General features: G+C 38.6%; 5 protein-coding genes across 8 annotated transcripts; 3 read left to right on the top strand and 2 right to left on the bottom strand.

Annotated features, from left to right (window-relative positions):
- LOC109722755 (uncharacterized protein At1g04910) lies at nt 1164-6028 on the bottom strand. Its single transcript, XM_020250886.1, has 10 exons — nt 5455-6028; nt 4585-4657; nt 4366-4433; nt 3988-4076; nt 3661-3858; nt 3363-3567; nt 2727-2894; nt 2392-2559; nt 1929-2119; nt 1164-1587 (listed from the first exon to the last, which is right to left on the bottom strand). Exons 1-10 carry the CDS (start codon nt 5797-5799, stop codon nt 1452-1454), a joined length of 1641 nt encoding a protein of 546 aa, XP_020106475.1. The 5' UTR covers nt 5800-6028; the 3' UTR covers nt 1164-1451.
- On the top strand, nt 8338-10594 carry LOC109722760. Its single transcript, XM_020250890.1, has 2 exons — nt 8338-8534; nt 10074-10594. Exons 1-2 carry the CDS (start codon nt 8462-8464, stop codon nt 10286-10288), a joined length of 288 nt encoding a protein of 95 aa, XP_020106479.1. The 5' UTR covers nt 8338-8461; the 3' UTR covers nt 10289-10594.
- On the top strand, nt 11084-14529 carry LOC109722756 (protein disulfide isomerase-like 5-2). Its single transcript, XM_020250887.1, has 5 exons — nt 11084-11445; nt 11952-12055; nt 12217-12587; nt 13079-13386; nt 13962-14529. Exons 1-5 carry the CDS (start codon nt 11209-11211, stop codon nt 14289-14291), a joined length of 1350 nt encoding a protein of 449 aa, XP_020106476.1. The 5' UTR covers nt 11084-11208; the 3' UTR covers nt 14292-14529.
- Nucleotides 15233-20411, bottom strand: LOC109723182 (cleavage stimulating factor 64). 4 transcript variants are annotated; one of them, XM_020251460.1, is made up of 10 exons: nt 20113-20411; nt 19866-19944; nt 18888-19062; nt 18214-18247; nt 17877-18079; nt 17705-17782; nt 17180-17215; nt 16753-17085; nt 16139-16504; nt 15233-15846 (listed from the first exon to the last, which is right to left on the bottom strand). In XM_020251460.1, the coding sequence occupies exons 1-10, from the start codon at nt 20150-20152 to the stop codon at nt 15715-15717; spliced, it is 1476 nt and encodes a 491-aa protein (XP_020107049.1). In that variant the 5' UTR covers nt 20153-20411; the 3' UTR covers nt 15233-15714. The 4 variants fall into 4 exon arrangements, with proteins under 4 accessions (XP_020107049.1, XP_020107047.1, XP_020107048.1 ...); XM_020251458.1 differs by having other exon boundaries at nt 17877-18115; nt 20113-20410; XM_020251459.1 differs by having other exon boundaries at nt 16154-16504; nt 17877-18115; nt 20113-20407.
- On the top strand, nt 21369-26120 carry LOC109723209 (dystrophia myotonica WD repeat-containing protein-like). Its single transcript, XM_020251493.1, has 11 exons — nt 21369-21751; nt 21860-22165; nt 22250-22358; nt 22439-22532; nt 23069-23156; nt 23247-23330; nt 24294-24390; nt 24498-24585; nt 24950-25055; nt 25127-25219; nt 25311-26120. The coding sequence occupies exons 1-11, from the start codon at nt 21602-21604 to the stop codon at nt 25743-25745; spliced, it is 1650 nt and encodes a 549-aa protein (XP_020107082.1). The 5' UTR covers nt 21369-21601; the 3' UTR covers nt 25746-26120.

The raw sequence follows: 26368 nt of genomic DNA, 5'->3' as shown, positions 1-26368 counted from the left end.
GGTTGTTGGTTCGAGGGGACGCATTTTTGATCGTTTCCAACGTGTTGGTGTTTAAATACGACGACAAATTAGTCAGATAAAATTTTCAAACTTTCACAAAGATCGGATGGTTATCTTAATGCAGTAATGTCTGACTTTCTCCCAATTTGACAAAGCTATAAAATAGGGCACCAATTTTTTATCCTACTAATTGAATTTTTTTTTTTTTTTTTCAGTTTACACTTTTTTCAATTTACGAGTCATGTCAAAATAGCACGGGTTTGATTTATTAACCCACATCACGCCTTTTCCAATTTCGGGTCATGTCAAATAGTATGGGGTTGATTTATTAACACCACAGCCTATTTCCACCCCTCTCAAAAGGGTCACAAAGTAGCACAATAATCACAACACAACACAACGTCGACAATACTCCCATAGTAAGTCTTTTTCTTCTCAATATGTGAAGCGCAGAGAATCCATTTCACACAAACTTTAATGAGGAGCAGCATTGAAACTTAAAATCAAGAGTGTTCATAAAACCACCACCAACTAGGGTGGCAATCCAGCTCGCTGTTCACGAGCCAGCTTGTGTTCGGCTCGAAATGAGCTTAAGATCGGATTACTCGTTTAATAAATAAGCTGAATTTTTCGGCTCGTTTAATAAATGAGTCGAACACGAGCTAGGGTCAGCTCGCTCGTGTTCGGCTCGATGACAACTCGAATATATATATATTTTATATTTATATAATTTATTTATTTTATATTTTTATATATAAATAAATAATTATATATAATATATATTTTTATATTTAATTTTTAGCCAAATAAAAATATAAACGCGAGCTTAATTATAAAAAAAAATTATTTATATGTAAAATTTCAACTATTATCAAAATCTAATGAATAAAATTTTATAAATTTATTTTTTATATATATTCAATCTAATTCTTTTTAACTTATTGTTCGTTGGTCAGCTCGCGAGCTAGTTCGTTTATTAACGAGCCGAACACGAACTGAATTTTTCGACTCGATATTTTAACGAATCAGCTTGTGTTCAGCACGTTTATTAAACGAGCCGAACACGAGCCGGTCCTAGCTCGCTCGTGTTCGGCTTGTTTACATATCACCAAATAGTGAACATAAAGAAATTATAAGAATTCTCAAGGAATTGTACATAAAAATTGACTAGGCAAGGCAAAAAGAAATTTATTATACTACATGTAAAAGATTTGTCTCGTAATCATCTATTCGTGCTACATATACAAATCAACCGGTGCGTCAATTTATCGTGGGCCTAAAGTAAATGAAATATTGTGCCGACTCTCCAAAGCTCCAACACAAAATTGAATTAGATCTCCCGGGCGCAATCCATGGTTGTTGATTCAAAGATCTACTTACACGTGTATCGAGAAATCGACCGGGGAATTAATAACAAAAATTAGTCCTCCCATTGCATGACACCTCCGAGATCACGCCTGTCCTTGCTGACACATGCAATCAGGCATGGGAAAGGTGTATACAGATGCATCTGGTTTCCGAAGCCCCACTCCCTTTATGTCACTCTGGTGAAGCATATCCTGCATGTGTCTCTTGAACCTATCCCATCTACCATTACAGGGAGGGAAACAAAAAAAAAAAAAAAACACTCAAAAGATTATGCAAAGAAGCATGTACTTAGTATCACGGTTTTAGAGTTTAAACTATGAATAGAATCACGGATAAGGGACTATAAATTTGCGAATTGAATGAAAAAGGGCTAAAATGTAGCAGGCCAAAAGTCAATAAACACGATTGCACGCACTTCAATTATTTCAACTTTGTTTTCTCTTTTTTCAACCCATTTAACTACTGCGATTTGCATAACAGGAGAACGCATGACATGATAAAAACAAGAATATTTGCACCTCATTGTTAATCAATATTGCAATAGTGATCAAAAAGCATACCTGATGCTTGGGTTGTCCAAAAAGAGAACTAATTTCCTCTTGTCCGGTTTGATAGTCTTTGAGTGCCCTTCATATAGATGGCGTCTGTGCCCCATCAGGAAGTGGGGAAAGTTTCCCCCTTGAGTGGTGACAAACACTTCACTGCGAGCACAGACGGTGTAATCCAGTGCCGCCAGCCGAGAAGAGTACCCCTACAAGAAGCATAAATTATGAGCTGCTACTCTGTTCAGGAACAAATTAACTTTGCAATTTTTGCTCCGTTAATAACAACAATGATGAAATACAGTAAGTTGTATAGACCATATGTAAATTGTCAAGAATGCATAAGAGAAGAGGGAAGATGGTAAACAGTATACAGAATATGCTTTGTCTCATATGAGAAACTTTTGAAAAATGAATATGTAGAGCATACACTCTAAATATGAGGTGAAGCATATTACAAGGTCTATTTAGAGTCAAATACCTTAAATGGTGCGAGTTCATCAGCTGAGGCTAGAGTCTCCTTCGTCTCTAAAAGCGGAAACAACTGGCGGAGAGGAGCCATGTACTTTTTCGCATTATATATTTCACCAGAAGCAACATAAAGTGAGGTTGTATTACCAAATCCCATGCCTCGGAGCATCATTCCTACCTGCATAATCGATGTATTTTAGCTAACAATAACGATAACTAAACAAGTATATCAGAAAAGAGCCAAAAATTCATAGCTGTTAAATAGGAAAGAAGGCACTCGAATCATATAGCATTACTAATTGAAGAAAAATTAAGAAAATAATCCTATCAGAGAAAGAAGGAAACCTCCATCGGAGTTAGAGGGCATTTCCCATCCCTTCTATTTGCCTCTGGACTTATTATCCGACCTGGTCTATGAAACTTTCCTCTCCAACCCCTCTCACGAGCTTTCTCCAATTCAAGTTTCTCCTTTTGGCCTCCATCATATGTACAACAAGAAAAGGCTACCATATCCTGAAATACATTTAAGGTCAACTTCAGAAAGACCTTATTATGAGAAATTAGACCCCCTCAACTGTAGCCTCTAGGCCAGGCCTCTCAAGTTTAACTTTTTTGATTCACAGCCCCTCAACTCATGATTGTTTGGTTTTGACTTAATTCAGCCAGTTAAATTGGGGATTCCGTCAAGCTTAACATCACTGGTAGTTATCAACCATTAACTGTGAACAGATTCGGCAGTGACATCAGCCAAAAAGAAGCGGGCATTGTCAGTATTAAATTTAACAGAATCACACTTAAAATTTTTGAAATTTTGAATTAAACCGATGGAAATAGCTTGAACAAAAATGATGAAAGTTAAGGAGTGTCTATCCATAAAAATGAAGTTTGAGGGATCTAGTTTAAAATGGCTTGTAGTTGAGAAGATCTCTGTATATTTTCACCTAGAAAAAAAAAAAATTATGATGAAGGTAAAATTGACACCTCTTCAAAGCGGAGATGCACTGAGACATACTTCCCACCGCTTATGGAACTATTCTTTACCATTCGATCAACCATTTTTTCTGCAAGAGTTCTTATAGGTCCAGAAAATCTCAATGCTTCGTAGTTGGTCAAACATCTCAATCTCTGAATATTCGGTGGAACTGAATGAGCCAACCTATTGGAGAATGGTGCTATCCGTACAGCCCTGCATCAATAGATAGAAATACACAAAAGGTATAGTTAACAAAAATGAAGAGAAAAAGAACCTACAAGGGAGGAAAAACAAGAGAAAACATACCCCAGTTCCAACAATTTTGGAAGGACCTTCTGCAAATAATAAGCCTTAGATGAGAAGGCCTTGGTTCTCATGTTTGGTATATTGCTGATATTATGATCGTACTGTTGCAGAATATCCCCTGGAAGTTCTCTGACCACGCGTACATGATCTTTTAGTGACTCGATAAAATACTCCTCATCAAAGATGTCTCCGAACTTACTGAAAGAATTTGGACATCAACCACCATTATTCTCCTACAAACTTTCCAGAGAATATAAAAGACAGCTGTGATTTGCACAATGGCACAATTAAACTGCATTAAGGGTGCCAAAAAAGATAATTAGTTACCTGGAATCACGCCACACGCTGTTCAAATGAAACATTGGGATGACAAGTGTTGCATTTAGTAAGCCAGCGACAGCCACTGCATCACATATCTGTGACAGAAAATGCATGTCAGATATTTATCAGAATTTAAGATGGCTAATATGAGGGAAAATTATGATATTTGACAGTGAACAAAGGACAGGACGGTTTGCAGGGAAATGTTGAACAATAAACATCAGAAGCACTAAGAGATTTTCTCCAATATCTACCTATCATGGCAAAAAGTTAGCTGGAAGTTAAGATCTCCTGAGATCTCGAGACAAATTCTAAGCATACTACCTTTGCACTGTTTTAACTTCAGTAAGGAAATGAATAGCTAGATTTATATTCGGAACTTACTGATAGGCGCTGCTGATTTAAACCACCATTCGCTTCAATTATAAGAAATCCATTTGATGGCGGCAGCTCTGAAAATGGAAATATAAGTCAGCTTCAGATAGTAAAAGACAAGATTACAAGTTTTTTTGTGGCTTATGTGATATTCAAATTTCTGCAAAACTCTGGTATAGATAAATGCGTGATCTGCAGAGACCCTGTCAGAAACTTTGAAACTAAAACCTGTCTGTTTTAACCTCTTGTGGGTACAAGGCTTCCAACGGTGTCCTGCTTTTTGATGCCATGCTGTTGTTAACTGCAAAATGCAAACATAAAAATATATTATACTGTTCTCAGCAACAATTTAATGTGAAAACAAGAAAAACAAAAAAATGGCAATCATCTTTATGGAAAGAGAGTAGGCATGCATAAACTATGGAAGGCTGAAATTCAAAAGAGTGGTTTGATATTATCAAAATTATATCTTGAAGATATATCATATCAACTGAAGCAATATCACTTTATCTGAGAGATAAATGTTTGGGAAGATGATAGAACACTTCCTGACAGTGGAATGATGACCTGTTAAATTATGAGCAAACAATTTTACCAGTAAGAAGCAAATGAGCTGTATTCTTGGAAGTGGCTTATGTATGTTTAAACATAGTTTTTTCCGTCTGTAGTTCTGAGAATCAACGATGCCAACTTAATATAGTAAAACTTGTCCTTCCAACCTTCAAAACATTCGTTTTGAATCGATTTGTTCATAGTGACAAATACATTCTTCCTTATACTAAGTGTAAATGGGAGAAGGAAAGCATTTTAAATGGATAAGAAGACGGTTGCGTCAACAAATTTTCTACATAACTCCATTAGCAGCTCAAATTATGAAACTACTGTCAAAGTTTTCTCCTTTTCATTTATCATCTGAATCTCTGAAAACAGCAGATTAATGCGATCATAACACGCAAAGAGATTAAATTACGATTACAGTGCCATATAACAAAAGAATCAGATTCTCTTCTCGAAATCTGAACACCTGCGATATATTGACATCTAGATTCCTACAAGTCAAACGATATCTAAGAAAGCAAGAGTTTGCGCGGTTGGTACCGCATTGCTGTGGTTCACGTCGCCCTGCATGTACGGCCACAGCTTCTCGAACACCTGCGTGCTCCGGTACATGGAACCCGGGGGCGGCGGCGCCCTCCGCCGCAGGATCGCCACCCCGACCCGCACCGGCCCGGAATCCAGATTCCAAACCCCGACGAGCACCACCATCACCACCATGTACAGGAGCGGCACCACCACCAGGACCGCGCGCCGCCGCAGCACCGCCGCCGCCGCGGCGTAGGCGAGCCGCTCCACGCTCCCCTTCCTACCCGGCCACGGCGCCGCCGCCGCCGCCGCCCCGTTCGGCCTCGCTCCGGCGCCCCCGATCCTGGTGTTTCCGTGCATCGTCGTCACCTCCCACGCGAGCCGATCCCTCCCCTCCTCTTCTCTGGGATCATCTCACGAAGAGAATTAGGGCAAGGAAGAGGGTTTCGTCGTCGTTGAGATTTTGGGTATCTACGTGGGAGTGTATGGAAGCTTTTTAAGGGAGCTATAATGGAAAGAGAGAGAGAAGGGAAAAAGGAAAGCGAAAGGAGAGATTATACGGATGGACGGAGGATCCTGTGGTTAGCGAGTATCTTAATATACATTTATTTATATATATGGGTACCAGAATATGAAGGAAATATATAATAATTATATTATATATATATATATAGTAAATTAAAGGATAATCGTTAAAGGTAGTTGGGGAACGAGGCACCTCATTTTGTTATCTTCACACACCCCACTTCTCGTGGTGCCATTCCTTGTAGGTAAATTGATGAAAAGTACTAAATATAAATTTATAAAACTATTATTTTAATATTTTGATATTTTAAATTTTGGAGTAGTAGATTGTCAGCTACAAATTAATTTTACAGTAGTTTATAATAATACAACTTCATAATTATTATTTTATTTCTTTGGTCCAATGAATTAGAGAGTTTCTTAAAAATTTGTATCTTTTTGCTAATAAATTATGATTATATTTTTAATATGAAATTTCTAATTTATCAATACTATTGAGTTATATAGAATTCTAAATATTTAATCAAAAAGAACTATTTATATAGAAAACTGATGTATCCAAGTAAGCTTTAATATTCTCAAAACAAATACATTATGTCTAATCATAATTTAAATTTATTTATTCTGACAATAATAAAATTTGTTTCAAATATATAATATATATTAGTTTTTATTTGTATGTTTTTATATAAAGATAAAATAAGGGTGTAAAATATGGAGAAAAGAAGGGTACAACTAAAACTTGGTGCTCATATACTCCTGTTCGTATATGGTTAATGTGTGACTTTGACTTTTACCATGTTCACATTCGTGCGAAATATAATAAACTAATAATATAAATTATATAAAAATTAATATAAATATATTTTGTTGCTGGGTGACAAGATGGTTGAGAACAGAGGAATTGAATGATATAGGTGGGGCCCAATCTCGAGTCTACTTGACCTTGGCCTTGTCCTCACGGGTCGAGCAGAACCTACCCCTTCTTAGTAAAATGCGTACTGGAATTTATGTTCGGCACATCTTTCGATTTTTACAGCGTCAAATGGAGAATGTGTGATCAGAGGAGTCACGTGCCTACGCAGCTGTAGTTATGAAGCATTTCGAAATCTATTATATAACACTTACTCAACATTATGAACAAAAGTTTTTTTTTTTTTTTTTTACAGTACAGTATGTTTGGAAATTTAAAAATTAAAAAAAAACAAAATACAGAATATTCTCTTCTTTTTTTTTTGGCCTTTTTTTTGTGTTTTTCTGTTTTGCCTTTTTCTCCATTTCCTTTTCTTTTAATTCCGACTTTTTAGGAATGCTTTGGTAGATGAGATCTTCTCTACTCCCCGCGCAGTGGCTCGACCGTTTGAAGCTTCCTGAAAGACATGACTGTTTAGTACTAAGATTGAAAAGGCTCATTAGATTAACTGCCAAAGTAACATACATTTGCAGTGTGTTCACACTTAAAAGTTCTTTTGGAAGGGATGTATCATACATCTATGCACGAAGCTTACAAATAACAAGCCCATTGTTTAAAATAGACGAGAATAAAATTTAAACACTATAAATTATGTCATCGACGTATTTACAAGTTATGAAATGGTACCGTTTAAAAAGAAGTTTACTTTAGCTCGGATCTTTCTCTCAGGTACTGTAAAGAGTGTGTATGCATTATTGTTTAATTAGCAACTATTTATTGGCCTAGAGGCGCTTACTTGCGCGGAAACCTCTCAGCTATAATATGAGAACCATTTGTTTACATGCATCATTATAAAAAATACTTAGATTAGAGTTCTCACTTGCTAAACACATCGCCAAACAAATTCGCGTAATTTGCATAACCCGTTGATTCAGTAAACAAAGGAAGAAAATACTTTTGCCTTCAACTTTCTCAGACCTGAAGTCGAGTTCCAAGCGCAGGTGCTAGTTTTGAAGCTGAGTTATTGTTGTCCTTGATTTTACGTACTGCCAAACAGTGAATTGGACATTCTCACTTACGATGGAACTCGACTTCGGTGGTGTGCATGGAGCGGAAGTCCAATTCGGCTGCCTCACTTCTGTCCAAACAAATCTAGTCTCACACGGATTGTCCCTAACGCAAGCGGCGAAGGGCTCGATGATTGATACCCGAGATCCCAAGTTCGAATCCTAATTAATTTATATTTTCAGCTAAATTTATTTTTAAATAAAATAAATGAGATGAATAGTATGTTATCTATCTCTCGGGAAAAAAAAATTCGTGGAAAGTTTCGAAATAAAATGAATAAAAAAAAAGAATATTAAAGGGAATGAACTAGTAACNCATGTCTCACATGGGTTTAGTACGTCGCCTCAATCGATCGAACCCGAGTACCCGACCCAACCTTTTTCCCATCCCAGCTCACAGAAAATTCGTCGTTGACCTTTCCTTCGACTCTTCGCCATCTAGGGCTCCAAACGTAAAACCCAAAGAGAGAGAGAGCGAGAGAGAGAGAGAGAGAGAGAGAGAGAGAGAGCGACGGCCATGGCGTTGAACCGTGGGATCCGATCCGGCATGAAGCTGTTGACCTCCTCCGAATCAGCCCTTTCCAAATCAGGCAAAGTTCTCTTCCATTTATCTTCCCGTTTCCACTCGATCTCCTCTTCTCCTCCGATCCAATCTACCCTTTATCTTCCTTCATCTTCCCTATTGAGGAGCAATTTGTTTTATTTTGTTGCGATTTTAATCGATTGTCACCTGAATTTGCTGTTACTTTGCGCTTAAATTCGATCCTCTTGTGTTTTTTAAATGTTGGAGATGTGCTTGAGGTGCTCCTGGTAGGCTTGATAAATTTCCACTATCGTTTCTGTGATTACTCTGATGCTCAGTAAAGTGCTTTTAGTGCCTGTTGTATTTAGTTTCTTTATACCACAAATCGTATAAGATCGTATCTAAGACTGTGGTATTTGATGCTCAATTACTAACAAGTTACTAATTCCACTTACATCTGTATTTCGGCACAACAACTCTGTCACTGCATGTCTCCTTTCTTTCGACAATGGAAATTTTTCATGAATTAGTTATGGATTATTCCTGAGTTTACGTAACTTAAGATATCAGACATTCAATCTCTGCTACTGTTATTATCTATTTTTCGCTATATTCATGTTCTACATGCGCATTTGTACTGTGAGTCGCAGTTTGTGTGTACATAATAGAGGCATATCAGATGTTAGCACTCTTGTTTATCCATCATATGTGGGAAAATTTCATGTCTTTTCTCTCTCTTATACTGCAATTAATCATTTGGTTGTTTAGTTGCACTATTATCCAATTTTTAACCATTGCCATCAATATTTTGTAAATATTAAAGTTGCGCCTCAATTCTTATATAACCTTGAGTAAAATAACTGTCCAACGTATTGTAGGAAACAACAGTTTGCACTATACACCAATAGCTAAAATTATGATAATATAAATTTTCGTTTTTCCTCCAAAAACCAAATGTCCTTTATTTTGTTGAGCCAAGAAGTTTTTGATTTTTGATTTTTTTGATTTTTTTTTGGTCAAAAGAATAAAGGGCTATACCATCAGTTTGACATTATTTACTATCTTGTTGTTTAATTGTGATGCCACCAAAGTTAAGTTCATATAATACTTGGTAGTCAATCTGTTAAGTACATTGCAGATGCAGAGGGTGCTTGAACTTTTTGTTGTGTTTGAGGTTATCACTCTTCTTGATTTAATATATCTTATACATATTACGGCTTAGCACTTGGTTCGCTGTTTGTACATCTATGCATGTTTGGCCTTGCTTCCACTTATTTTTCTAGCTGCAAGGGCCGCCAATAGAGCATTTGGTGAACAAAATGTCTAGAGATTTTGCTACCATGAGAAGCTAAAATGAGATTCTTAGCACCTTGGACCTTGTTCTTGTGCTGTTGGGGGGATTTTAATATACTTCTCACAGTTTTACTCTAGTAGCACTATCTACAGTGGGGACAAACAGCCGTATGCATTGTTCTACCACCAGTTCAATCTTTATGATAATTGAATCAATTTTATCCGTGTTCTTTTCTCAGTACCTTGAAGTTATAGGACCTTTATTAGATGAATGTATTTGATGATTCAACTAACTCGCCATTTTCAATACCAGTTTCTCGAGGGCTACATGCCACTGGGGCAAAGAGAATGGGTGCGCATGGCCATGATGAACCATTCTACCTTCACGCCAAGCACATGTACAACCTGGACCGCATGAAGCATCAGAAGCTTAAAGTTTCTGCATCCGTGCTTGCTGCGTTCAGCATCGGTGTGGCTGTTCCTGTCTATGCTGTCATATTCCAACAGAAGAAAACCGCCTCAGGGTGATAATTCTAATGCTGGAAACAATAAAACATCAAAACTTCAGTTGTTTCTTCCGCTGTTCGAATCACTTGGTGATGCTTTTTGTTTTTTTGGGGAGGTCAAATTTGGGACTTGGTTTCCCCTAAAACATATTAAATGTTTCATTAAGAAATTGATAACATAAATTGGGTTCTTTGCGGTGAGTTAGAATCTGTGCTTTGAGATAATTTCTTCTATTTCAGTTTGAGTTTAGCTCGTTGAACTAGCCTTTGGATGATAAATCCTGTTCCTTTTTCTTATTTTTAGAGTCCCTTGCTGTTTCTCTGTGTTTATTTTTGCCCCCGAAGAAAATAGAAAACTTTCGAAAGTCGAATGCTTGCGTGAATGCACATGTATTGATTGCTGCATGCAACATCAGGAGGTTCAAAACAAACGAAGCCCTCAATCTGGTGGAACTGTGGAAATAAGCTGGGCAGTTGATCTGCGGCAAATTGATTGTTTTTTTTTTTTTTTCTTTTTCATATCGAAAGTTAAGACTCTTTTAAATTTGGGAGACGATTTATAAATGCATCGAAATTCAGAGGATTATTAAACTACTTTTCTGGAAAAAGAAAAAGAAACTGATTCACCCATCCTCCACTCGTGGTGCCAGATTTTGAACTCGGCGATGAAACACCGCGAGTCGAGACGCTAATAATTTAGTTGAGGTATATAAGCAAAGTCGGTGGCGGGGCTCTTCAAACGCCGGCTTCAGATCGCCTCAAGTCGGTGCCGATACTACCAAACTCAGCGACTTCAGTTAAACTTAAAATGGGGCCACATGGTGTTAATATATCGATTCGGGCGCAGGAGTCGCACGCTTCGCGAAGAGCGTACGCTGAGTAGGGGGTGGAGAGTAGCGAACGGAGAGAGAGAGAGAGAGAGAGAGAGAGAGAGAGAGAGAGATGGAGACGACGACGCTACGCCGTGCGAAGACCCCCGCTCCGCTGCTGCTTCTGCTTCTGTGGGCTTGGGCTAGGGTTTCATCGACCTTCGTTTCCGCCTCCATCGATTTCTCCAGAGATGGCACCGTTATCGAGCTAAACGAGTCCAGCTTCGACGCCGCGATCGCCGCTTTCGATTTCCTCTTCGTCGATTTCTATGCTCCCTGGTGTGGCCATTGCAAGCACCTCTCTCCCGAGGTCGCCCATGCCCTCTCTCTCTCTCTCTCTCTCTCTCTCTCTCTCTCTCTCATGATTTCTTTGTTGGAACTTTTGGTTGATCGAAGGGCGGTGCTTAGAAAGATTAGAACCTAGTATGAATTTGCGTTCTGTGTTGGATTGGTTCTAAAATTTGATGAATCGTATCGAAAGGTGCGTACTTTGGGCGTCTTCTTATGTGAATAGTTCATAAAAAGATGTTTGGTGATCGCGCCTTGTATTGTACTTGGTGGCATTTGAAAGGCAAGTAAACTGAGAGAATGAATGAGTGGAAAATTATAATGCTATTGAGAGATGAAATATATGGAATTTTTGGCGTAATGTGTAATTGGAAATGGAGCTGACTAGATTTAAAAAAAAGAAAGAAAAAGGAATTCCCCTTGATTTGGACTACTTAATTTCATAAAGCTTTCTCCAATCCTCTATATGATGATCCAATTAGATGATTGACTTGATATGAAAATTTTGGGTTTATATTGTTTTTGCAGTTGGATGCTGCTGCTCCTGTGTTAGCAGCGCTGAAAGATCCTATTTATGTAGCCAAGATAAATGCGGACAAGTGTAGGAAGCTTGCTTCCAAATATGAAGTCGAGTATGTGCTTTGATCTCTTATTTTGCATATGAGTAGAGATGAAGCAGAAGTTTTCCTTAATGATTAGTAGTAGGTTACTTCGCATTGTCACATGATGTATCAGTAAGTGCTTTTCTTATGTGTGTACTTGATTATTTACTCATTTTCCTTTTCCAATGTAGTGGATTTCCTACATTGAAGCTCTTTATTCATGGAGTCCCTGTTGATTATTACGGTCCAAGAAAAGCTGATTTGCTCGTTCGCTCTCTTAAGAAGCTTGCCGCGCCCGATGTTTCTCTGCTCGAATCAGATTCTTCGATATACAACTTTGTTGAAACAGCTGGTACAGATTTTCCTATTTTTTTGGGCTTTGGGTTGGCCGAATCAGTGATTGCTGAGTTTGCCAGTAAATTCAAGAAAAAGGCATGGTTTGCTGTAGCAAAAGATTTCTCGGAGGAAATGATGGCTGTGCATCATTTTGATAAAGTCCCAGCACTGGTATCTTTTCATCCTAAATATAATGATCAAAGCGTGTTCTATGGCCCTTTTGAAGGTAAGTGTAAACATGTATTTCTTGCTTTTCTGTTCATCCCAAATACCATGAACTGGGTGAATCTTAAAATTGTTAATGCATAACCACAAAAACAAGGAGGTGCATAATCAACCATTGACTGTTAAGTTTTAATGTTTAAAGATACTAAGGCATTTTTTTTGTAGTTCCTATGTTAGGCTTTTCCAATACGCGAAGGGCCTTTTTTTTTTCATAGTTCATATGTAAGGCTCTTTAGACATGATCTAATTTACTTAGCAAAATTGACCTCCTGAAGAATTTTCCTGTATGAAAATGGTCATCAAATTTCAATCTCCTCCAGTGCCCTTGTTTCATGTCTTTAGTAATGGCTGCCAAGCATTTCATCTCTGTATATTGTTATCTTTCTAAGTTGACAAAATGCGCAAGGTATTTTGCTTTTTCATATTTTTTTATCAGAATACATTTGTAGTATGTCGTCTATTCGAGGCCTTAGAATCTTATATGACATATAGGGAAGTTCTTGGAAGAATTTATACAGCAAAATCAGCTACCTCTTGCTGTGCCCATTAATTCCGAGACAATTAAGTCGCTGACTGACGACGAGAGAAAAATTGTACTTGCAATTGTGGAGGATGAGTTGGATGAGAAATCAATGAAGTTAGCCAAAACTTTGAGGACTGCCGCTGCTGCAAATCGTGATCTAGTATTTGGGTATGTCGGAATCAAGCAATGGGAAGAGTTTGTTGATACATTTGATTCCTCCAAGAGCTCAAAACTACCAAAGATGCTTGTGTGGGATCGAAATGAAGAATATCACCTGGTAAGTCGGGACTATCTTTTAGCTGGATGTAGCTAAAATCCTTGGTTTTGAATGATAAATCATCACATCCATTCTGTTGAGAAAAGAAAATATGCATCATTTTAGGTTTTGATGATGTTGCTTGTACACGGTCTTCATTTTCTGTCTGTTATCTTTCTTTGTGATTCGAAAATATTTGCTGTGCTTGTCATAAACATATGCATATATGATGATCAGAACATTGCCGATTAGTAAGATATCGAAGATTATCTTCTTTCCAGCTTTATTCTGTTACTGGAGTTTTTTATTGTTCAACAGTGCATGTATGCAGTTCTATGGTTTACACATTTATGGAAATACAGATTGCAAAATTTATGTGTATGCACCGATGGTTTACTTTCTTTTCATTCTAGATTCTTCTTTTCATTCTAGATTCTACTGTTACTTGAGGAATAATTTTAGATTTAATTATCTAAGCTGTACCCAGCTTACTCGGCATCTTCTCCGCATTCTTTTTAAAGGGGACAATGTAATAGATATCTTTCTTTATGAAGTCCAAGGAAGTTAAATGTCAATTGAATGTTTTTCTAATAAAGGTTGTAGGTTCAGAGAGCCTCGACGAGGAGGATCAAGCATCGCAGATAAGCCGTTTCCTTGAAGGATACAGAGAAGGGAAAACAATCAAGAAAAGAGTCAGTGGCCCTTCACTTCTTGGTTTCTTCAAGTCACTTATCAGCATCAGGACGGTTTACTTGGTTGTCTTTGTGGCTGCTCTTCTCATGCTTATGCAACATTTGAGCAATCGACGTGCGAATGATCATCCCCAAGTAAGACAAAGTGAAGTTGAGCCTGAGCTCACGGAAAGATCCACATCCGAGAGCGAAAGCCGAAGAGAAGATTATCAACCAGGGGATAAGGAAGATTAAGGGACTGCATAATGATTATTAGTTGTTGAGGGTGGACTTGGTAGATTAATACTTGGCCTCTCAATCTTTAGTTTTCATGGTTATGAGGATCTAGCATCAAATTCCTGCTAACTATTGTGAAAATCCATCAGTTGGCCCACCACTGTTTTTTGGAACACAAGTATTTTTCTGTATATCTTTGGACATTTTGTTTTTTTAAAGAAATGCAATGTTTCACGTTTATTTAAGCAGTTTATTACCTAATCTGTTCATTCTTTGATTATCTTATTGTTTCAACCCTTGCTAATTAAGAACTTCCTTTTGCGTGATTTTCTTATCCTACTCATGAATTTGCATCATTTCATGGAGAGCAGTCTCAAAACCACACACCCCAAAAATGGAAAATAAAAAAAAACTCGAGATGTGATACACAAGTAACACAACACATGTAACGAGCCGGTAAGAATACTCCTATATGCTATTTTGTGCGGAAGAAAGAAAGTCTACTATGTGGCAATCATATCGGGCCATCTATATTTCAACCAATCAAATTTCTCTTTTGGAATACAACAGTAATATTTTTTCTAAACAGCAAGATGAGATGGATGAATCCTAAAAGACAAATATGATTGTTTAGAGATGTTGCGTCATCTATGTGACTGCTACATTTTTAAAATTTTTCTACATGCAGGGATCCTGCTAACTGATGTACGTGCAGATTCAATGCGAAAGCAGAGGCATCAACCCCATTACATGTAACTGCGATCCTCCATCTGCATGATTTTTTTTTTTAGAAAAAAGATAATTAATGACGCTATCTCCTTCACTTACTAAGAAGGTAATCACTCATTAAGGTGATCCCGCATGAAATTTTAGCTGACTAAAAGATAGGTTTTGCTCTCATGTAGGCTGGAAACAGAACAAATGCTACGGTATTTTTGGATTCTCAACCAAACAGATCATCGCAAATAACCATTGACCCACAATTTTTATTAATGCCCCCTAAAGTTATACATGCAGCATTGCTTCGCAAATGACAGGAAATACAGAGATAATCTTTGCCTGGCCTCTGGCAGTCAGAATTTGAGGAATAAACAAAATGAATATGAAAGCCAAGCAGCAATTGCCAGTACTTGCAATAAAGTGCCAGAGAGGCGTCGACATTGAAAGAACAAAAAATCCATGGATGCTAACGCTTTCTCCTTTACCGCTATAAAATTTCACCTGTTGTTACATGGAATCAAGAAAATCTTCACACACCCTTATGTGAGGGTGCATTATGCTTCTTCCCTGACATTTTACATAAAAGAATAGCATGGCAAAATCATTAATGTTGGACAACTTTTGTATTGTGACTTTGCCGAGTCATTCGTCCGCGTATCCCCCACATCTTCAGCTAAGGGAATAAGGAATAACTTAATAAGGAAATAACTTAAAGCTAACACTATTTGTTTGCTGATAGCATCTTCTGAAGCTGAAGCACTTGCTGCTGCTGCTCTGGAGGCAACGAGCTCAACTGCTCAGGCGTTAGATTAAGGACTTGCTGCAGAAGAGCGGACTCAACCTCAGGTGCGATCTGTACAAAAAAGAATGTTTTGTTTTTTGATAAAAGAATATTATAATATAACTATGTAAAAATAACAGAAATATGCAAATACTAGAAAAGATATAAGTGAAGTAATAAACTAGGGCAAGAATTAGATTGGAAGGACTCGGATGATGCAAAACAAGAACAGAAAAGAAAAATTGGCCACTAGCATCTGTTGAGAGATGGGTTTAAGATAAAAATCACCCCCTGTAAAAAACCAAAAGCTATGAGAATATGGATAGCAGAAGTGACAAAAAAACAAAAACTGTCCATCACCTACTCGCGAATTAAGTACCTGAAGCATCTGTCTCTCTGGCTGTGGCATTGAATCAGAATTTGCCACTTGGCTACCAGACACAGCACCTGAGCCAATTGTTTGAGCTGGAACAGAATAAGTTACAGAAGAGCTGCCACTAATCATGCTGGAAGCAGCTGTTCCATCGTCCAATTTTCTTAACTTCAGGGGATGGCTCGCTTCTCGCATATTGCCCACAATCCCTGCTTGGTCTGCTAACCTCGCATCTGAAGTTTGTGTATTGATTCTGGAGGCCCAAGTAGGATCAGAACCCATAGGAGCAGGTGTTCTCATTTCCTTTGGAAGTGTCTCTAATCTACCGGAAAGCATCGGGCCATTTAATGGGCCAGTCTGTCGTCAAAGAGAGAATAAATTAGCCTCCAAATATTTAAGAATTTATTTCCTATTATTCATCTTGTTGTACAGGCTACAGAATAAAACAAAACTTTTATGGCGTCCAATCAGCATAAATGGGAAACAACTACAATAGCCTGCCAGGATATCTGGGTTAAGATTTGCCGGATACTTCTTCAGCAGCAACTGCAGCTAAGACTTACCAACCAATATCGGATTTCACAGATGATAAATGTAGTCGTTACCTGAGATAGAAGACGGCGGGGCAGATGTGAATGCTGGACACTTGCAGTTGGAAGGTTGAACTGAGGTTGAGGTACCAAATTTGCAGATACCAATGTTTCCCGATTTTGCTGAAGCACAGGGGGGAGAATTTGTGGCATAGGGTCTCTTGATAATGATAAAGTTGGTGTTGGCTGGACAGAAAGGCTAGCAAGAGACTGAGGTTGAGCTGGTGGGAAATTGGGTGGACCGGATTTGCTCGGTATTGGCGGTTGCTGAGGAATATGTTGAAGTGGTAGTGTTTGACCAAGTGGCAATGCAGGGTGTGAGGAGCTCTGACCTTTCGCCATCTGCATCTGTAATTTTTAAATTTTAAAACAAAAGACACGCCTTTAGCAGAAATTTCCAAATTTGTTATATTTTGTGACTCTCAAGGCAAGTGAGACTGACCATTTGTGGAGTCACCATACCAAGCATAATTTGTGCCTGTACCATAGAGAGAATTGTTATGCAAAATAAATGAAACAGCAACCAGCTCCTTAAGAAGCAAACCAATGGGGAAAAAGTTTCAAAAGAAGTGAAGCGCCACTATTTATTTGTAAGCCTAATGTATATTGCCTTACACATAAATATGGCTTTGTTAACAAATACAAGCTTTAGTACCTATCAGCGCAGCCTACCATCACCAAAACTAAGTAATTCTGATCTATTATATGAGGGAAGGGTTTCTAGTAAATATTCCTCAAGTGTTAGGGACAAATGAAACCACAGGACAAAATAGGTAAATAATACAGTCAAAATAAAAAGAATCACATAGGACATATATTCATGTACTTAAGAGGTCAGCCCGGACAAGGCATTTCACTTGATGAGTTCATATTTTAATAACAAACTAAGCCATCACAGGATGCATTGCTCCTCACATAAAACAGAGGCAACTAATTACTTCCATAAGTTGAACTAGCCGAACCTTACCTGAAATAGAGCCTTTGGCAATTGAGAGCTCCCTTGCAGCAGTTGTCTTGCTAGTGGCTTATTTTGAGTAGCCAAAGTCTGTCCTCAAACCCAAATAAACAATTTACCATTACTTTTCTACTAAGAAGTTTTCATGTAGTGGAATGATAGTACGTAAAGAACAGATAACAACCTTCATCTCAGACATAATTTCATTTAATTGGTGCCTAGACATCCTAGACAAATAATGAGTAAGGGGATCATTGCCTAATCCTGGCTGAACTGGCAAACCATTTTGCAAGCTTGTAGTTTGAGCTCCTCCAAGAGCTCCAGCCATGAGAGAAGCAGCATTTCCAGCTAAAGGAAGACCTATTGGTTGATGCAGAGCCGAGTCACCTAAAATAGAAGGCCCACCAAATTGTTTCTGAGCATCTGGACGGTTCCCATTGTGAAAATTATTAGCAACAAAATCAAAGGAAGGAGAAATATGGGATACAAATGAACTACACGGAATAAAGAGAGAAACCGACCAATGTTTGGTGCCATCCCTGGTCCACCACGGCCCTGCAAAAGATCAAGAATTCAGAGATACTCTTAGCTACTTATTTGAAGACCAATTTGATGAGCATTGTCCCAAATGCACTGCTTTGCATCCACCAAACTGCGCTTAAGCCCAAATTGCAACTTCTAGTTTGAGTGAGTACCATCATGTGTTTTCACCGCAATTACTTTGAAAAAACATCCATAGTACTTGTGTAAAAGAACATAATGCATTGTTCTAGTATCAAGTCATCTTATACTAAAGAAGCAAATTTGGATCTCAATTACCATTACGTTTCTAAAACCATGAAATGCTTACATACATTTCTAAATGCATTTTGACAACTTGTCCAAAAACTATTAAATTGTTATCTTATCTTAAAAATGTAAGAGTTTATTTTCCTAAGTGAAGCAGCTTAGTAGTACGACAAATCTACATCAAAGCGCATTCAGCACAACTGGCAAATGCATGCATACATTTGCACATACACATACACTAAATACAAATACAGGGAGAGAGAGAGAGAGAGAGAGAGAGAGAGAGAGAGAGAGGATGTAAATATTCTCTTTTATACACAAAAAATGGTACAGGTGTTACTTAATTTAACAGGGAACTCTAAAGAATTGAACTTTCTTATACAGAAAGCAGTTGAATAACTTCAACCTGTTCTCTGTTCCTATCAGCATTTTTGTCATTTTCGGCAAAATCAACACGTAATTGACGGCCATTTATCTCATAGCCCTGAAGATTCCGGCGTGCACTTAGAGCAGTTTCTTCGTCCTTGTATTCACAAAATCCGTAACCTTTTGGCTTTCCTGTTTCTCTATCAACCACCAATCTGTGTAGGAAATGAAACGCCAAAATCACAGACTTTACCATTAAAATCAATAATTACTTTGACAAAACACAGAAGCATAATGAAACAATCAAGGATATAAGACAATATAAAATGCTGAATTGAAATCCCCGAATTAAAAATAAAAGTGAGTCCTAATCTGACATACAATTGGCAGGTTTAGAAATATGAAGTGGGGAGGAAACAAGAATATATGTAATATCCTAGTACAATTATGTTGGAGCTCTCTTTTTAGTAGCATAGTAAATCGCACTAATGATGTTAGTCATAGGAAAGGAGAAACTAATAATTTCCGACATTCGAAGGATGAAAAATAAGCATTTAAGTCAAAAGGGTTGGAAGCTTATTGTCGCGAAATAAAGAATTCCGTACAATTAAGCCCAAAACTAGTACTTTCATATTTCAGTGCGACTGTATGCGCCAGCCTAGAAGCAAAAGTTCGTAAAAGATTGACGGATCTCATGCTAGGCGGTGAAGCAACTTATTGCAGTCCATTCTCCTAACAATTCTAATGCCAATTCGAATTGAAGATTGAATTTTTAGCAAAGGAAATTATAGGAAACTGACAAATTTGCAATATAGAGATCATGATTTCCTATTTTACAGTGAACAAAACGAGAAAGCACTTAGTAACACTCTAAATAGAACCTAAACACTCTGCAGCTATGAAGCAACCAAATCCAAACACTTGATCTAGCTTTAAATACACCAAATCTCCAAATTCCAAAAAAAAAAAAAATTACCAAACTACTACCAAATTCTAGGATTTTCCCTAGAGAGCTAACCTGAACGACACAACGGGCCCAACCTCCTCGCAAATCTGAATTAATTGCTCCTCCGTCGCATCATACGGTATGTTCCCAACTGCCACGCATCCCAATCGAACGATCAATCCACCAATTACAATTTCGCATCAAGTAAACTTAAAAAACTTCGATCTTCGTCGATGCACCAACAAATCGAAGAGTAACAGGGCCACAAAAAAGGAGAGAGAGAGAGAGAGAGAGAGAGAGAGAGAGAGAGAGCTCTCACCGAAGACGCAGCGGTGCTGAGACCCGGCGGAGGCGGCCATGTCATAACGAGTGGCGGCGCGGCCTCCTCCGCTCGGCGGCGGCGCGGCGAGAGCGAGTGGGACGGGGGTCGTCGGAGAGGCGGCGCCGACGCATCGCCACGAAACCCTAATCGGTGACGAAGAGAGAGGGGGAGGGGGGGAGAGCGAAATATAAATAGATGCGGAGGCGGAGGGTTTCGAAACGGAGAGGCTTCGAGAGGCGCGTGGAGCAGCGGTGGTGGAGGGTTAAAGTCGAAGAAGCTTCGGATGAGAGCGTTTTACATATAAATCACTGTTTCCCTGCGGGGATGGATTTTGGTAGGATTTGTTTTATTTTATTTTATTTTTTCTGTTACTTCGAATATTAGCTAAAAAATAAATTTATTTGGATAAACTTATATTTTAGATTTTTTTTTTTTTTTTTTACTTGTAATAAGAAAACTTTGGCATTTTTTTCTTTTTATAAGGACAAAGAATTTAATGATTATATATATATATACTATATAATTAGAATAATTTGCTACTTTTTTCAACTTTTTAATACAGTAAATTGAAATTTAGGGATCAAGCCAAAAGCGATATATTAGGCATATATATAATACAGCTTTTACGGCAAAAGTTAGACATTGTAGTGTACTTGTACACATGCACAGCTAGAGGAAGATGCACGTTCTATGGTGTTGAATTTGTCGTATTTGATCAATTGTTGAATCTGAGCTCTGTGAATTAGGTCTGGTCCAACCTATTCGTTGCACTGGGTTAGAAATCAAAATCAAAGCCTAATAATAATAATAATAATAATAATAATAATAATAATAAGAAGCTGGAGCTTGAATCTTCCAGTTCTTCAGTTGACCTGACCTGGCTCAACCAATTTTTAGTTAACTCGAGTTACCCTTGCTATTTCCAAACTTCACGGGCCCAATCCACCACAATTGTTCTCATGGTCGGAGAAATTGTTGCATGCACCACATCAACTTCACACCCGAAAAAATTAAAACCTGGCCCAACCCGGCCCAGTAAATTAGGCCGGCCCGCGACTTAAATTTGTAGGCCCGTGAAACCCTTTCACTTTGGTTGGACCAGACCAGTATCTCGGGCCGAGTTAAATCGGGCCACAAGTTCGGCCTGGCCTGGTGCTTTCACGGTGTATGATGGCTGTGGGATGACGTGGTAGACCAGGTCCACGGATAGTTTCTCTCAGAAGCGGAGGCCGAACACGACGAAAGCGTCGCGGAGTCGCGCTGTTCCTCTCTCCACACTTCTCTCTCTTCGAAACCGTTGGAGGAGCTCGACGAAGCTACGCACGACTCCTCGAAACCCTCGATCTCGTCGCCATCCCCCTCTGGCAAAACCCTAACCCTTCTCCCTCTCTTCCCCGAATCTCAGGGCCCTCGAAGAGGAGAAAGAGGAGGAGTATGATCCCGCAGCGACGATCCCTTCGATCTCGGTAACCCTAGCTCCCCGACCATGGCCTCGTCTTCTTCCTCCGCACTCAATTCCCAATCCCCGAACCTCAAGAGCTACTTCAAGACCCCCGAGGGCCGGTACAAGCTCCAGTACGAGAAGTCGCACCCCTCCATCCTCGTTCACTACTCCCATGGCAAAGCCGTCTCTCAGGTAACGCTCTCGAAGCAAGGGTTTGTGGGTTTGGGCGAGTCTATCGATCTTTTTCATTCGATTCTATGCGAAAAATAGGGGTTTCATTGGGCTCTCTCGTGATCGCAGTTGACGATAGCCTATTTGAAGGATAAACCTGCGAATCAGAGCTCGGCGGCGCCTACGACCCCTACATCCAGTAGCGGGATGAGATCGGCTGCGGCTAGGTTGCTCGGATCCGGGAACGGGAGCCGGGCGCTTAGCTTCGTTGGTGGAAATGGGGTGAGTCGGGCCGAGAGCAGTAGGATCGGAGGGTCGGTAGGATCATCAATAGGTTCGAGTGGTCCTCAGGCCAATTACGATGGGAAGGGAACGTATCTCATTTTCAATTTCGCCGACACTCTCTTCATTAGCGACCTCAATTCTCAAGACAAGGTTTTTCATCTTCCTGGTTGTTCTGTGTTTGTTATTTGATGTGCGCACTGATTTAGGGATCACTGAAAATATATTTTGCATCAGGATCCGATAAAGTCAATCCACTTCAGCAATTCAATTCCGGTGTGCCACGCATTTGATCCTGAAGCAAAGGACGGGCATGACTTGCTCATTGCAGTACAATCAGGAGATGGTTCGTCCGAGTTATAGTTGATTTATGCTTGTTTTCTTCAACAGATCTGTCCTGCTAATGTTTTCACCATATTTCTACAGTATACTTGGTGTCACTGAGGCAGCAATTGCAGGATCCTGGAAGAAAACTTGTTGCTGCTCAGCATTATAACAAGGACGGCACCATTAATAATAGGCATGTATTGCCCACTGATACTGTAGGTGAACCATATAAATATATGTTCGATTTTGACATGATTTTCCATGTTTGCTTTTGCAAACTACAAAGGAATCATAGTTTTTCAAAATTCATATTATTCTGAAATAGTGAGCTTTATGCAAATTTATACTCTATATACATATACGACATGGTTGTTATAATTTTCCATTCTTATTTCTTCACTGTTTCTTGGTCAGATTGTTGGCCTTGGCCTTTTTTTTCTTGTATGGCTGTAAGGCTTTGAGCATATCTTTATCTATGTGAAATTAACTTCTGGAAGTGGATATTCTTATATTCATCGTGGAAGATTATACCTTTTTTGCACCTTTTTTCCATAATGTGAAATTAACTTCTGGAAGTGGCTGTAAGGCTTTGAGCATATCTTTATCTATGTGAAATTAACTTCTGGAAGTGGATATTCTTATATTCATCGTGGAAGATTATACCTTTTTTACACCTTTTATCCATAATGTGCCATTCATTTTCTAAACATATCATTTTTTTTCATGTAGTAAATGCACTTGTCTTGCATGGGCGCCAAAAGGTAACGGTGCTTTCGTTGTTGGTCACACCGATGGAAACTTATATATCTATGAAAAAGTGAGACATTTCATAAGATTTTCTTACTGTTTAATCTGGTCTACCTTTTATCTCCTGTTAGAAACTTTCTATTGTGTCCTCCTTATGTAGAGCAAGGATGGGACTGCTGATTGTTCCTTTCCCATTGTCAAGGATCAAATTCAATTTGCTGTTGCACATGCTAAGTCGAGTAAGGTAATGCAGTGTACTCATTTGATGTTGCTCTGAAGCTAACTTAAATGTTTTTACCAAGTTAGTGATAGGTCATCTCTTGAAATTCATAAGAATGCTTGTTAACGACCTCATGTACAAGAATTTTGTCTTCTGATGAAAAAAAATACAAGAACTTTGCATGCTTTTGAATCTTTTACAGAGAATTTTAACTAGCTAATTGTTGTCTTCTGTGATATAGTGTCTAGTCTACAAATGTTACAATTCTTTTATTGCTTGTTATGTTGTCCAGTCTGTTTGGATGTATTCAACTCACCTTGCCCATTAACCACAAGGAGGTTTCAGCAGAATCTTGTGTTATTGTGTTAACTTTGAAGATTAACTTTGTAATTTTTCCCTGAACACTATAAGAGCCTGATTTTCTTGAAAGCATCTCACCTTTTAGGTGCCATGTAGGATTGATTGCTAGGGGAGCCATTTTGGTTAGCTTTTCATATAGTTTGCATTTTTTGACCTTAGCGATGCTAAGATTCTGGAACGAGCTAAGACTAGGTTGATGATGACTGTTGTTGGAGATGACTGAAAGTCATGTCCTATTACCTTGGTGGGTATTATCTGGAATTCTAAAGAGTGTTCGGTAAAGAAGTTTTTGTCCAACAATCACTCTGCTAATCCTGTCTTAAATTGCATGATTTGCGTCTGTTGACAAACTTGCCATCCAGATTTCCTGCATTAGCAGCATAACGTAGTTCAATGAGAACCTGCTAAACTAATATGGGCTTATGATTTTCAAAAGATAATTGATACTTGGGTCATTGGCAAACATTTAGATCTTGAAGAACAAGAACAAGTCTAAGACTGAAGTATGCATTGAAAATTGCTAGAATTAACAATGCCGTTGCTTGTATCTGATAAGAGTAGGTGTGTTGTTATATTTCTGCCATCACCATGTATCATCAATCCAAAAATTTGTTGGTTTTCTTGCAGAGCAATCCAGTTGCTAGATGGCATATTTGTCAAGGTCCAATTAATAGCATTTCGTTCTCAGCAGATGGGGCGTACTTGGCCACTGTGGGGCGAGATGGTATTTTCTTGACTAGGATACTTAGATTCTTTTATTTTGTTGATCATTACTTTAATAGTAAGTGGAGAGTAATCACTGCGTTAATTAAAACATAGTAACTCTTGTAGGTTATCTGAGAGTATTTGACTACTCAAAGGAGCAATTAATATTTGGTGGGAAAAGCTATTATGGTGCTTTGCTTTGTTGCACTTGGAGGTAATATGCAGTGTATTCATGTTTCGTTTCCTGATATGTATCATTGACATTTGGTTCTTTCTTTCGATCTGTATGTTGTGATCACTAGCTGTTCGTGGCTTCTCTTCGGTTGTGACATTTGTTTACGTACTTTCTAACACTAAATAGAAAATATCATGCCTTATTCCACTTCCTATGTTCATGGATTCTTCAGTGGCCTCTCATTTTTGTCAAATTATTTGTTGTGTTTTATATGGTGTCATCTTCTGCCTTACAGCTATTTGTATATTCTGCTGGCCTCATTCTTGGTTTTGCCATTTGTTTTTTACTGTCTGTTTCTTTTGAGGAGACAAATCTAATCAGCATTTATTGTTCACCATCTCAGTTTGGATGGGAAGTATCTGTTGACTGGCGGCGAAGATGATCTTGTACAAGTTTGGAGTATGGAGGACAGGAAGATAGTAGCATGGGGTGAAGGACATAATTCATGGGTAAGTTTGATGACAATATCTAGTTCTACACTGATAAAATGGTCGACCTTTTCTAATAAGTTGATTGCCAGGTTAGCGGAGTTGCTTTTGATTCCTATTGGTCTGCACCAAATTCTGATGGAACAGGAGACAATATTGTGTATCGCTTCGGTTCTGTTGGCCAGGTAGGTTTTTTTTTTTTCTGGTCTAATTTTCTGTGCTTAGTATTTTAATCTCTCATTCACGATAAATAACTACTATCAAATGTTTTTGCAGGATGCTCAGATGCTTTTGTGGGACTTGTCAATGGATGAGATTGCGGTGCCACTGCGCCATCCTTCTGGTGGTTCACCTACTTTTAACAGCAGTTTAAGCCATTCTGCTCACTGGGACAATATTTGTCCCATGGGTACTCTTCAACCTGCACCAAGCATGCGGGATGTGCCTAAGCTTGCTCCTCTAGTGGCCCATCGGGTGCACGTGGAACCACTTTCCGGGTTGATTTTCACTAATGAGTCAGTTCTTACCATTTGCCGGGAGGGTCATATTAAGATCTGGCTAAGACCGGGGGATACTGCTGAGAGTGGCCCATCAAACTCCGATGTGGCAGTTGTAAGCAATGTGGTTTTGAAGGACAGGTCTATTGCTAGCTCATCCTTTAAGGGGAACAATTCCAGCTTCAAGCAGCAATCATCTGTTCTTTTTACGTGAATGATGAAGATTTTTTTTGTCTGTTGGCTTGCAACTTTAATTTCTCATCAGCAGCTAATACAAAGAGGAAAAAAAAAAGCAGCTGTGGTCATTTAGTATGTTTTTTCTTAGTGATGGTTTAGATTTTGTGAAGGCAGATGCTTTTATTTGCATCTTTTCATTTTGTGGAGGAGAGTTGGCCAGTGAAGTCCTGGTATTTGTTTCTGATTACACAGCATGTTAATTATTCCTTGGTAACAGAGAATAATGGGAATGTATTCTTCTGTACAGGTAGAAGGTTCAATCTATAGGGAGAAAATATTATCATCGCTTTTTTAGATACTTCTCATTGTTTAATCCTGTTTAGAATTTTTTATGTACTGAACTCGCCCTCAACTGTTTTCCTTCTGGTATCTGATGCCTGTGATTGGTTATGTTGCCGCATTGTAGTATTTCGATCCAGCTAATGCCCGTGATTGTTAATATCATGGCGACCCTTCCATGTTTAAGGGGGTTTCAGTAGATTAGTGTTTTGGTGTTGCATTTACAATATAAAATGTTGGCATTTATGCTTTTTAGATGTGCGTCAAGCCGTGCGGTACTGGATTCAAACAAAGCATCCATTTCCAGGATGAAAAACGATT

Source organism: Ananas comosus, linkage group 17, assembly GCF_001540865.1.
Source record: "Ananas comosus cultivar F153 linkage group 17, ASM154086v1, whole genome shotgun sequence".
NCBI lineage: Eukaryota > Viridiplantae > Streptophyta > Magnoliopsida > Poales > Bromeliaceae > Ananas > Ananas comosus.
This window is presented reverse-complemented; position numbering and strand designations above follow the sequence as displayed.

What these genes read in the sequence shown, in the direction of transcription:
- LOC109722756 (XM_020250887.1), top strand. Translation starts at nt 11,209, where the DNA reads ATGGAGACGACGACGCTACGCCGTGCGAAGACCCCCGCTCCGCTGCTG. An exon ending in GCAAGCACCTCTCTCCCGAG is followed by an intron (nt 11,446 to 11,951) that starts GTCGCCCATGCC and finishes TTGTTTTTGCAG; the next exon opens with TTGGATGCTGCTGCTCCTGT. An exon ending in GTTCTATGGCCCTTTTGAAG is followed by an intron (nt 12,588 to 13,078) that starts GTAAGTGTAAAC and finishes TATGACATATAG; the next exon opens with GGAAGTTCTTGGAAGAATTT.
- LOC109722755 (XM_020250886.1), bottom strand. Translation starts at nt 5,799, where the DNA reads ATGCACGGAAACACCAGGATCGGGGGCGCCGGAGCGAGGCCGAACGGG. An exon ending in CAAGAGGTTAAAACAGACAG is followed by an intron (nt 4,434 to 4,584) that starts GTTTTAGTTTCA and finishes TTCCATTTTCAG; the next exon opens with AGCTGCCGCCATCAAATGGA. An exon ending in ATGAACTCGCACCATTTAAG is followed by an intron (nt 2,120 to 2,391) that starts GTATTTGACTCT and finishes TGCTTCTTGTAG; the next exon opens with GGGTACTCTTCTCGGCTGGC.
- LOC109722760 (XM_020250890.1), top strand. Translation starts at nt 8,462, where the DNA reads ATGGCGTTGAACCGTGGGATCCGATCCGGCATGAAGCTGTTGACCTCC. An exon ending in ATCAGCCCTTTCCAAATCAG is followed by an intron (nt 8,535 to 10,073) that starts GCAAAGTTCTCT and finishes TTTCAATACCAG; the next exon opens with TTTCTCGAGGGCTACATGCC.
- LOC109723182 (XM_020251458.1), bottom strand. Translation starts at nt 20,152, where the DNA reads ATGGCCGCCTCCGCCGGGTCTCAGCACCGCTGCGTCTTCG. An exon ending in GGGCCCGTTGTGTCGTTCAG is followed by an intron (nt 19,063 to 19,865) that starts GTTAGCTCTCTA and finishes TTTCCTACACAG; the next exon opens with ATTGGTGGTTGATAGAGAAA. An exon ending in TGCCAAAGGCTCTATTTCAG is followed by an intron (nt 17,216 to 17,704) that starts GTAAGGTTCGGC and finishes TCTATGGTACAG; the next exon opens with GCACAAATTATGCTTGGTAT.
- LOC109723209 (XM_020251493.1), top strand. Translation starts at nt 21,602, where the DNA reads ATGGCCTCGTCTTCTTCCTCCGCACTCAATTCCCAATCCCCGAACCTC. An exon ending in GGCCACTGTGGGGCGAGATG is followed by an intron (nt 24,391 to 24,497) that starts GTATTTTCTTGA and finishes TAACTCTTGTAG; the next exon opens with GTTATCTGAGAGTATTTGAC. An exon ending in TTGCTTTGTTGCACTTGGAG is followed by an intron (nt 24,586 to 24,949) that starts GTAATATGCAGT and finishes TCACCATCTCAG; the next exon opens with TTTGGATGGGAAGTATCTGT.